At 43.4% G+C, this 11,623-nt stretch overlaps 1 protein-coding gene across 1 annotated transcript; it reads left to right on the top strand.

Annotated features, from left to right (window-relative positions):
- The first annotated feature begins 3,856 nt into the window (after positions 1-3,856).
- Positions 3,857-9,876, top strand: LOC111978756 (NLR family CARD domain-containing protein 3-like). Its single transcript, XM_024008991.3, has 9 exons — positions 3,857-4,382; positions 4,540-4,704; positions 4,813-4,890; positions 5,184-6,966; positions 7,061-7,234; positions 7,376-7,549; positions 7,658-7,831; positions 7,914-7,960; positions 8,073-9,876. Exons 1-9 carry the CDS (start codon positions 4,112-4,114, stop codon positions 8,600-8,602), a joined length of 3,396 nt encoding a protein of 1,131 aa, XP_023864759.1. The 5' UTR covers positions 3,857-4,111; the 3' UTR covers positions 8,603-9,876.
- The last annotated feature ends 1,747 nt before the right edge of the window (positions 9,877-11,623 follow it).

The following is an 11,623-nucleotide window of genomic DNA, read 5'->3' as shown; positions in this document are numbered from 1 at the left end:
CAGCACTTCTGGTGTCCCACTAGGACTCGCGGACTACCGGCGTGGTGATCCTTGCTGTCCCAGTCCGCCTGGCCTTGCTGCTATTCCAGTTTCAACTGTTCTGCCTGCGGTTATGGACCCTACCTGTCCCAGACCTGCTGTTTTCAACTCTTAATGATCGGCTATGAAAAGCCAACTGAGATTTATTCCTGTTATTATTTTTGACCATGCTTGTCATTTATGGAAATTTTGAAAATCTTGGCTCTCTCTAATTTTCCTCCTTCTCTTTTTCTCTCGGAGGACCTGGGCCAGGACCATGTGTCGGGACTGCCGCCGTGGTGACTCCTTGCTGTCAAGTCCGCCTGGCCTTGTGCTATTCAGTTTCAGCTGTTCTGCCTGCGTTATGGAACGGCCACCTGTCCAGACCTGTTGTTTTTCACTCTTGATGATCGGCTATGAAAAGGCCACTGAAAATTATTCATGATTATTATTTGACCATGCTTGTCCTTATGAACATTTTTGAACATCTTGGATAGTTCTGTTATAATCTCACCCGGCACAGCCGAAGAGGACTGGCCACCTCATAGCCTGGTTCCTCTCTAGGTTTCTTCCTAGGTTTTGGCCTTTCTAGGGAGTTTTTCCTAGCCACCGTGCTTCTACACCTGCATTACTAGCTGTTTGGGTTTTAGGCTGGGTGTCTGTACAGCACTTCGAGATATTAGCTGATGTACGAAGGGCTATATAAATAAAATTGATTGATTGATTGATTGACTACATTCAGCAGAGAGTGAAATAGTGTGACCAGGAACAACCTTACCTGGGGTGCACATAGCGTTACTAAATCATCTTTAACAGGCCTGCCATATGAACAGCTCTGTCTTTAAAGCTAGAATCCTAATTGAAACAATAAAAGCCGTCCCGCCCCGTTTCATAAAAGCTAAGGATGGGCTGGAGATGTTACCACTCTCAAATTCATGGACTACGCTATGGATATAAGGACTAACCATCCTGATATCAACATTATAGTTTTAACCATGTTATGAGGATATAAGGACTGACCATCCATGATATACAACATTATAGTTTTACCATGTTTGAGGCTATACAGTGTTTGTTACGTGTACGTGTTTACAAACATTGGAGTAAACAAGCTTATATTTTGTGTTCTGGTGGGTACGACAGTTTAATTAGCTCATGAGGCATTTATAAGTTTATTCTTCAAGAATCATGGGTATATATGGTTAATTTTATAAGTCCAAAATGAATGTAGCAACTAGGATTCTAGCATGCATGTGTGTGTGTGTGTGTGTGTGTGTGTGTGTGTGTGTTGTGTGTGTGTGTTGGTGTGTGTGTGTGTGTGTGGTGTGTGTGTGTGTGTGTGTGTGTGTGTGTGTGGTGTGTGTGTGTGTGTGTGTGTGTGTTGTGTGTGTGTGGTGTGTGTGTGTGTGTGTGTGTGTGTGTGTGTGTGTGTGTTGGTGTGTGTGTGTGTGGTGTGTGTGTGTGTGTGTGTGTGTGTGTGTGTGTGTGTGTGTTGTGTGTGTGTGTGTGTGGTGTGTGTGTGTGTGCTCGTGTGCGTGTGCTCGTGCGTGTGCTCGTGTGCGCATGTGAGTATATGTGAGTATGTGGTGTACATGAAGTAGTGCACATAGGTGAGATTACAAAACGGAACATAAAAGGAAATGGATAGAAAAGCAGAGGTAGAAACTAAAAGTGAGATGGCTTCTGGAAGAAGGGGGTTGGGGTGGTGGTGGGAACAAAGGTGACAGGGACATCATGTCAGTCACAAGCCAACACCCCAGAAACATACACATAACACACGCTGTACACAGTAGAGAGAGAGAGAGAGAGACACACACACACACCACACACACACACACACACACACACCACACACACCACACACACCACACACACACACACACACACACACACACACACACACACACACACACAACACACACACACACCACCACACACACACACACACACACACACACACACACACACACACACACACACAGGACAAGAATAGGGAGTGAGAGTGAGGTGGTCTGTACTACGTTGAAGACTGCTCATCTCTGATTGGTGAAGGTAGTTGAAATGAGTCAATGGAACAGCAAGGAACAGACACAACAATTTTAAAAATCAGTACAAACAAAAACGATATCAACTAAATAAAGAAATAAAAAATACAATATATATCCCACATGCACTTCATTTCCTTGGAGTTTGCACTTTTGGACTATTCCATTGGTTCCTTGTACGAACAAAAAAATAGGCACACAGGTATTTGACAAATGTTTTCAACATTTTGACCAAAGGTATTTTTTTATTCTTTTTTTTAGGCAGCAGTAATTTTTGATAGAACCAGTAGCACGGTCACGCTTCAGACTCCTCTTACAGAAAACACAACACACACACACACACACACACACACACACACAACACAACACACACACACACACACACACACACACACACCACACACACACACACACACACACAACACACACACACACACACCACACACACACACACACACACACACACACACACACACACAACACACCACACACACACACATCTGAACCATAGGGGGCATCTACGTTCTCAGATCTGTGTCTCTGCACAGAAGATAGAACCTTTAAGTCTCCTGTTGAGCTGTCTGATAACAGCCTCGTCTGTGGGAGTTAACACTGGGTCTTCTCTGGTGAAGTCCTCGTCAAAGTTATTCACATCACGCTCGTCTTCTACAGAGAGAGAGAACAGTGAGGGAGAGAGGAGAGCAACAGTGAGGGAGAGAGACAGTGAGGGAGAGAGAGTGAGGGAGCGAGCAGTGAGGGAGAGCGAGGAGACAGCAGTGAGGAGAGAGAGGACAGACAGTGAGGGAGAGAGAGAAGACAGTGAGGGAAGAGAGAGAGAGATAGAAGTGAGGGAGAGAGAGAGGCAGTGAGGGAGAGAGCATAGACAGTGAGGGAGAGAGCCAAGACAGTGAGGGAGAGATAGAGACAGACAGTGAGGGAGAGACGAGCGACAGACAGTGAGGATGAGAGAGAGAAGATGACAGTGAGGGAGAGAGAGACAGTGAGGGAGCGAGAGAGGACAGTGGGAGAGAGAGAGACAGTGAGGGGAGAGAGAGAGAGACCGTGGGAGAGAGAGCGAGAGTGAGAAGGCGGGGTCAACCAGGAGACACGTGATTGTGTGTGTGTGTGTGTTGTGGCGTGTGTGTGTGACTTACAATGCGTGGTTTGAAGGGGGGTTTGAGTCGTCTCTGCTCCAGCAGCGTCCAGTCGATGTCTTTGAAGAAATGAGTGTTTCTTAATGGCCTCGTCACAACCTAGACATGAACAACACACCCTAACCTTCTGGCCTGGGGTCTTAGTCAGAAACTATAACAGCTGGCTGGCTGGCTGGCTGGCTGGCTGGCTGGCTGGCTGGCTGCAATAAACACTCAACTGTCAACACAAAACGACCTCTCCCATTTTCTCTAACTGAGCGTGCATGTGTTAGTGTTGTCGATGTGTGTGTGTGTTGTGCAAACCACAATATGGAGCAAATGCATCATTTGTAATTTTCTTTTGCAAATAGCACTTTAATTGTATAAAAATGAATTGTGCACAAAGAATACATTTTTTCTGGTTACAACAGTTGTACTAACCTCAGGTAGTCTCAGAGTAAGAGTACCACATGATGTGCTCCATTCTGCCAGAGCAGCAAAAAGTCAGAGGGAGCTCTGAGTGTATGTGAGGACATGAAGACGTTTTAACAAGACATGGTCCAGTGTGATGAAARCACTGTGTCAGCGTGCAGACACCAACCAAACATCAAACCACAGAAAATACAGCTTCCTGTTTTGATGTGCAGCACGCCACAAAGCAGATCACACAGGAAACTGGTGCTTCACTAACTGGCACTATATGACAGAGTTATAAAAGATATTTAAAAAATGAGAGAGAGAGAGAGAGAGCAACGGAGAGGAAAATGCAGTGATAGACATTTTGGAAGCTAGATCGAGAAATAGTTATCTTTTGGCAGATGACCTATGTCTATACATACACAAAGTTCACATTTGTAACATGTCAGTGTCTGAGGGAGGATTTTGGAGTCTTTCTGTAACTTTCTGTGACCTAAGATGACGACATCTGTTCCTGACCTGCTACTGGCTATTCTGGAGGAGCTGGTAGGAAAAGATCTGAAGAAATTTCACTGGTACCTGGCTCAGAGTGTACCAGATGGCTTTCCTCTCATCCCCAAGGGCCYTCTGGAGAACGCTGACAGGCAGGACACCGTGGATACGATGGTGAACACCTATGGCCACGATGTAGCTATGAAGATCTCACTGGAAATCCTGAGGAAGATGAACCAGAAGGACCTTACCAAGATTTTAACAGTAGATCAGCAAGGTGGATATACCATACTCACACCTACACTGCTTAGTATTACTTGACAAAACAAATACACTGAAAAAAATCACTTGGAGTTGACAGAAAAGTATATAAAATATTATGTGTGAAATATATTTTTTTAATTCTCTAAAATGTTCTCTCTTTCCATTTGTAGAGGCTGAGGTTGAGGTAGCAGCTGCCTCAATTCGGGTTCCAGACTCTCCTGTCTACATCACTTGTACAGCTCAGACGGGCGGCCATGTTGTGGCCCCTTCGCTCTCCGGCTGCCATATTGGTGGTCCAGTTCACTTCAACATCAGAGTCAACTCATTAGACGAAGGTAAGTCACCTACATACTAAACACTGGACGGAATGTTGTGGTACTCAAAATAAATCACCTTGTGTAAATGTGTAAAACTACTCTCTGTCCCTCTCCCCTTACCCCCAGAGCCCATAGTTCCATCTCAAGCTTCACCTGCCCACTTTACCATGTTTCCACCTGAACCTGTGAATACAGAAGACAATGGTAATACTGATAGAAGGGGTGTATGGCTGTGTTACTGTAGATCTGTGTAGAGATGGTTGTTCGGCAGTGGTAAGAACAAGGAAACACTTTGGATCTGAAGTTGTTTTGGTAAGAAGAACCACAACATGGCAGCGTTGTCCAGTAACCTGTAGTTTACAGAGATTAAGATTTAACAACCCTTCATTATTATACTGCAGTCTCTAAACAGTTTCAGTTTGAGTGGAATATTTACAGGATAATCACATTCACAGGAACCTTTGTATACCGTGTTTGTCCCTTGTTTACTTTACCAGATGAACGAATCGAGAGTTGTCAAAATAAACTCAAACACAATCTGCATAGTAGGTTCTTCAGTGTGTTTGAGGGACTGGCCAGCCACGGGAACAGAAAACTTCTCAACCAGATCTACACAGAGCTCTACATCACAGAGGCTGGAAGTACAGAGGTCAATAATGAACACGAGGTGAGACAGATTGAGACGGCATCCAGAAGAACAGCCACACAAGAAACACCAATCCAATGCAACGACATCTTTCTGCCCTTACTTGGTCAATTCATCAGAACTGTGCTGACGAAGGGAGTCGCTGGCATCGGGAAAACCGTCTCAGTGCAGAAGTTCATTCTGGACTGGGCAGATGGAAAAGCCAATCAAAATCTCCAGTTGATATTCCCTCTTTCTTTTCGAGAGCTGAATTTGATCAGAAAGAAAAGATGCAGTTTGATCGAACTTCTCAATGGCTTTTTTACGGAAACAAAAGAAACCGAGATATCAAACTACGACAATTATCAGGTGCTTTTTGTCTTTGATGGCCTGGATGAGTGTCGACTTCCTCTAGATTTCCAGAACAATGACATTCTGTTTAAAATAACCGAGTCAACCTCAGTGGATGTGCTGCTAACAAACCTCATCAAGGGGAATCTGCTTCCCTCCGCTCAACTTTGGATAACCACCCGCCCTGCAGCAGCCAATCAAATCCCTCCTGAGTGTGTTGACAAGGTGACAGAGGTACGAGGGTTCAATGACCCACAGAAGGAAGAGTACTTCAGAAATAGAATCAGCGATGAGAACCTGGCCAGCAGAATCATCACACACATAAAGACATCAAGAAGCCTCTACATCATGTGCCACATACCCATTTTCTGTTGGATCTCAGCCATTGTTCTGGAGAGAAAGCTGGAGAAAGCAGGGAGTGGAGAGATGCCGAAGACCCTGACTCAGATGTACTCACACTTCCTGGCTTTTCAGGAGAAAGACATGAATCTCAGGCTTCAGGGAAGAGGAACACCTGACCCTGACTGGATGAGAAAGAGCATRATGTCCCTGGGAAAACTGGCTTTCCAACAACTGGAGAAAGGKAACCTGATCTTCTATGAGGAAGACCTGAGAGAGTGTGGCATACTCATCGGCCAGGCATCAGTGTACTCAGGAGTGTGTACTGAGATCTTCAGTGAGGAACTGACCTTATGCCAGGGAAAGGTGTTCTGCTTTGTTCATCTGAGCATTCAGGAGTTTCTGGCTGCCCTGTATGTGTTTCTCACATTCATCAACGACAACGTGAATCTATTAGCCAAACAGCAATCATTTCTGAGACGTTTTCCATTCGGAAATTCATCCTCAACCAGCTTCTACAAAGCAGCAGTTGACAAGGCCTTACAGAGTGAGAGTGGACACCTGGACCTGTTCCTCCGCTTCCTTCTGGGCCTCTCACTGGAGTCCAATCAGATTCTCCTACGAGGCTTGCTAACTCAGAAAATAAGTAGATCACAGACCAACAAGGAATCAGTCAAGTACATGAAGGAGAAGATCAAGGAGAATCCCTCTCCAGAGAGATGCATCAATCTGTTCCACTGTCTGAATGAACTGCATGACCATTCTCTAGTGGAGGAGATCCAAAGCTACCTGAGATCAGGAAGTCTCTCTGGAGCCAAACTCTCACCTGCACAGTGGTCAGCTCTGGTCTTTGTGTTGCTGACTTCAGAAGAGGAGCTGGATGAGTTTGAGCTGAAAAAATACTCCAGATCAGAGGAGGGTCTTCTGAGACTGCTGCCAGTGGTCAAAGCCTCCAGGACAGCACTGTGAGTACAACATCAAAAATCATCAGACACACACTCTTCTCGCTCTGTCTGTTTAGTCAGGTAAAGACTTGTGTTTATGTATTCTATTTCCTAGACTGAATCGATGCAAACTCACAGAGCGATGCTGTGAAGCGTTGGCCTCAGCWCTCAGCTCATACTCCTCACACCAGAGAGAGCTGGACCTGAGTCACAACGACCTACAGGATTCAGGGGTGAAGCTGCTCTCTGCTGGACTGGCAAGTCCACAGTGTAAACTGGAAACATTAAGGTCAGCATTTCTGTGGTTTTACAACATGATCATTATTTTCACAATTAATGTAAAATCTATGTTGTCTAGTATATTTTAGGAAAGCATCGATGTTTGTTTGTTATGTATGTCCCCTATTCATTTGATATATTTTCATTCTAGCCTGAGGCGATGCAAACTCACAGAAAGATGCTGTGAAGCGTTGGCCTCAGCTCTCAGCTCAAACTCTTCACACCTGAGAGAGCTGGACCTGAGTGACAACAACCTGCAGGATTCAGGAGTCATGCTGCTCTCTGCAGGACTGGGCAGTCCGCACTGTAAACTGGAGGTTGTAAGGTGAGGGATTTCTAAACAATCTGGTTTTAGGAGTAAAATATTGATAATATATATTCACCACTTTTAGAGGCAGCTAAATGTAAAATGATTTTCTCTTTTTGTTTAAAGGTTGTCACTTTGTAGTGTCACAGAGGAAGGATGTGCTTTGCTAGCATCCTCTCTCAATTCCAACCCCTCACACCTGAGAGAGCTGGACTTGAGCTATAATTACCCAGGAGACTCGGGAGTGAAGCTTCTCTCTGCTGTACTGGAAGATCCACACTGTAAACTGGAGAAACTTAGGTAACAATGAATTTGTAAAACAAGTCTATTAACAGTTTGGGATTGAGTGAATCACAGCCCTGTTTTACTGCCTCTCTGACAGTGTGGAGTGCTGTGCTGAATTCAGGATCAGACCAGGACCACAGAGATGTGAGTATGTACATTGTGTGTGCGTGTGCGTGTGCGTGTGCGTGTGCGTGTGCGTGTGCGTGTACGTGCGTGCGTGCGTGTTATTTTACTGTGAGTTTCATAATTTTTTCAGATGCCTGTGAGCTCACACTGGACCCAAACACAGCACACAAAGAGCTCTCGCTGTCTGAGGAGAACAGGAAGGTGACGCGAGGGAAAGAGCAGCCGTTTCCTGATCACCCAGAGAGATTTGACTACTGGAGGCAGGTGCTGTGTCGAGAAGGTCTGGATGGGCGCTGCTATTGGGAGGCAGAGTGTAATGGGAGAGCTCTGATGGGAGTAGCTTACAGAGGGATCAGCAGGAGTGGAGAGGGACATGACTGCTGGTTTGGACGAAACGCTGTGTCCTGGAGTCTGAACTGCTCTAATGACAGCTACACAGCCTGGCACAATGACAAGAGCACTGCCATAACCATCTCCTCTCTCTCTAACAGAGTAGGAGTGTATCTGGACTGGCCGGCCGGCACTCTGTCCTTCTACAGTGTCTCCTCTAACACACTGACCCACCTGCACACGTTCCACTCCACGTTCACTGAGCCCCTCTATCCAGGGTTTAGGCTAGGCTGGGTGGACTCGTCAGTGTCCTTGTGTCAGGTAGAATAGCCTCCCTGGAGAAACACCTGAGATTTCAGGGAGATTACACTCATGTATTTGTGTGTAACATAGTTTAGCAAGTGATTATATTAAAGGGATCTTTTACAGTTGCTACATCTATTTTTAGACTTTTAAATTAGTTATATATACCCATTGATTATTGAAGATTATAAACCGGGTGGTTCGAGCACTGAATGAGGATTTGGTAGAAAGCCATTGTATATCAGACCGTAAACCACGGGTATCACAAAKAAATACTTGTTTACTGTTCTCATTACATTGGTAACAAGTTTATAATGCCAATAAGGCGCCCTCGGTTTTGTGGTATATGKCGCAACTCCTCGTTGSGTCGTGCGTTAGAACAGCCCATAGCCGTGTAATATTGGCTATATACCACACCTCCTCAGGCCGTATTGCTTAAATATAACTTATAGATAGATGCCTCATGAGCCTTCTTRAACTGTCGGAACCAAGAATATGAGCTTGTTTTACTCCTTTGTTTGTGAACAATGCAAATGTAAACAAACACTGTATATCCTCAAAACATGGTTAAAACTACACTGAACAAAAATATAAACGCAACATTAAAGTGTCGGTCCCATGTTTCATAAACTGAAAMAAAAAATCCRAGAAATGTTCCATACGCACAAAAAGCTTATTTCTCTCATTTGTTTTGCACAAATTTGTTTACATCCCTGTTAGTGAGCTTTTCTCATTTGCTAAGATAATCCATCCACCTGACAGGTGTGGCATTTCAAGAAGTTGAAAAAACAACATGATCATTACACAGGTGCACCTTGTGCTGGGGACAATAAAAGGCCACTTTAAAATGTGCAGTTTTGTCACACAACACAATGCCACAGATGTTTTGAGGGAGCGTGTAATTGACATGCTGACTGCAGGACTGTCCACAGGGCTGTTGCCAGAGATTTAATGTTAATTTCTCTACCATAAGCTTCCTCCAACGTCGTTTTAGAGAATTTGGCAGTACGTCCAATCAGCTTCACAAACACAGATCACGTGTAACCACACCAGCCCAGGACCTCCACATCAAGCTTACTGATTTCCTTATTTGAACTGTAACTCAGTACAATCTCATATTTTTGTTCAGTATATTGTCTTGATATCATGGATGGTCAACCTTTAAATCTGTATCCACATTTGTGCTTGAACCACACTAGACCTGACTGATAATGATTAAGGTCCATTCATGTGATGATGAATGTGATGATATTTATCGATACATGAATGACAATCGGATTAAAGTACAGACTTTTAAACAAGCAAGAGTAATACTTTTCTTCAGTAACATTTTTTATTGGCTAGTGTTGGCTGTAGTAGCATGGCACAGCCAGCCCCTTCACGCAGCTGTTATTACCCAGGTGCCTTCAGAAAGTATTCACGCTCCTTGGCTTTTTCCACATTTTGTTGTGTTKCAGCCTCAATTTAAAATGGATTKAATTGAGATTTTGTGTCACTGATCTACCTACACACAACACCCCATAATGTCAAAGTGGAATTATGTTTTTAAAAAGGAAATGAAAAAATTAAAAGCTGAAATGTCTTGAGTCAATAAGTATTCAACCCCTTTGTTATGGCKAGCCTAAATAAGTTCAGGAGTAAACATTTGCTTAACAAGCAACATAAAACATTTTATGAACACTCTGTGTGCAGTAATAGTGTTGAACATGATTTTTGAATGACTACCTCATCTCTGTACCCCACACATACAATTATCTATAAGGTCCCTCAGTCGGGGCCTTAGATTCAACCACAAAGACCAYGGAGGTTTTCCAGTGCCTCACAAAGGTCACCTATTGGAAGATGAGTAACAAAGAAAGTAAAGCATGGTGCAGTTATTAATGACACTCTGGATGGTGTATCAATACACCCAGTCACTACAAAGATACAGGCGTCCTTCCACTCAGGGATGTTATCATGATGGTGATTTTAAAACAGTTACAGAGTTTAATGGCTGTGATAGAAGATAACTGAGGATGGATCAACAACGTAGTTATTCCACAATACTAACATAAATGACAGAGTGAAAAGAAGGAAGCCTGTACAGAATAAAAATAGACCAAAACATGCATCCTGTTTGCAATAAGGCACTAAAGTAATACTGCAAAAAAAAAAGGGAAATAAATTACGTTTTTGTCCTGAATACAAAGCGTTATGTTTTGGGCAAATCCAACACGACACATCACTGAGTACCACTCTTCATACTTTCAAGCATGGTGGTGGCTGCATCATGTTATGGGTAGGCTTGTAAACATCAAGGACAAGGGAGTTTTTTTTTAATAAAAAGAAATAGAATAGTGCTAAGGACAGGCAAAATCCTGGAGGAAAACCTGGTTCAGTCTGCTTTCCACCAGACACTGGGGGACAAATTCACCTTTCAGCATGACAATTACCTAAAACACAGGGCCAAATCTACACTGGAGTTGCTTACCAAGATGACATTAAATGTTCCTGAGTGGCCTAGTTACAGTTTTGTCTTAAATCGACTTGAGAATCTCTGGTAAGACTTGAAAATGGCTGTCTAGCAATGATCAACAACTAACTTGACAGAGATTGAAMAATTTTTTAAAAGAATAATGTGCAAATATTGTACAATCCAGGTGTGCAAAGCTCTTAGAGACTCACAGCTGTAATCGCTGCCAAAGGGGATTCTAACATGTATTGACTCAGGGGGATGAATATTCATTTAATCAAGATAGTGTTTTATATCCCATTCATTTTAAAGAAATGTTAGAATTTTTATTCCTCTTTGACAGAGTATTATGTGTAGATAGTTGACAAAAAATTACAATTGAATCCATTTTAATCCCACTTCGAAACACAAAATGTGGAAAAGGTCAAGGGGTGTAAATACTTTCTGAAGGCACTGTATACTGTAGGCTCAACTTGGAAAGGAGAGTAGGCTACTTAACTTGAAGTAGGGAATTCTGAGTGTGTGTGAATAATGCAACAATGTGCATTTAATGTGCTTTTAATAGAATAGGTAGGCTAACACATACAAAGCAGAAA

This window comes from Salvelinus sp. IW2-2015, linkage group LG18 (assembly GCF_002910315.2).
Source record: "Salvelinus sp. IW2-2015 linkage group LG18, ASM291031v2, whole genome shotgun sequence".
In the NCBI taxonomy this organism is placed as follows: Eukaryota; Metazoa; Chordata; class Actinopteri; order Salmoniformes; family Salmonidae; genus Salvelinus; species Salvelinus sp. IW2-2015.
The sequence above is the reverse complement of the archived record's forward strand: the minus strand, read 5'-3'. Positions and strand labels throughout refer to the sequence as shown.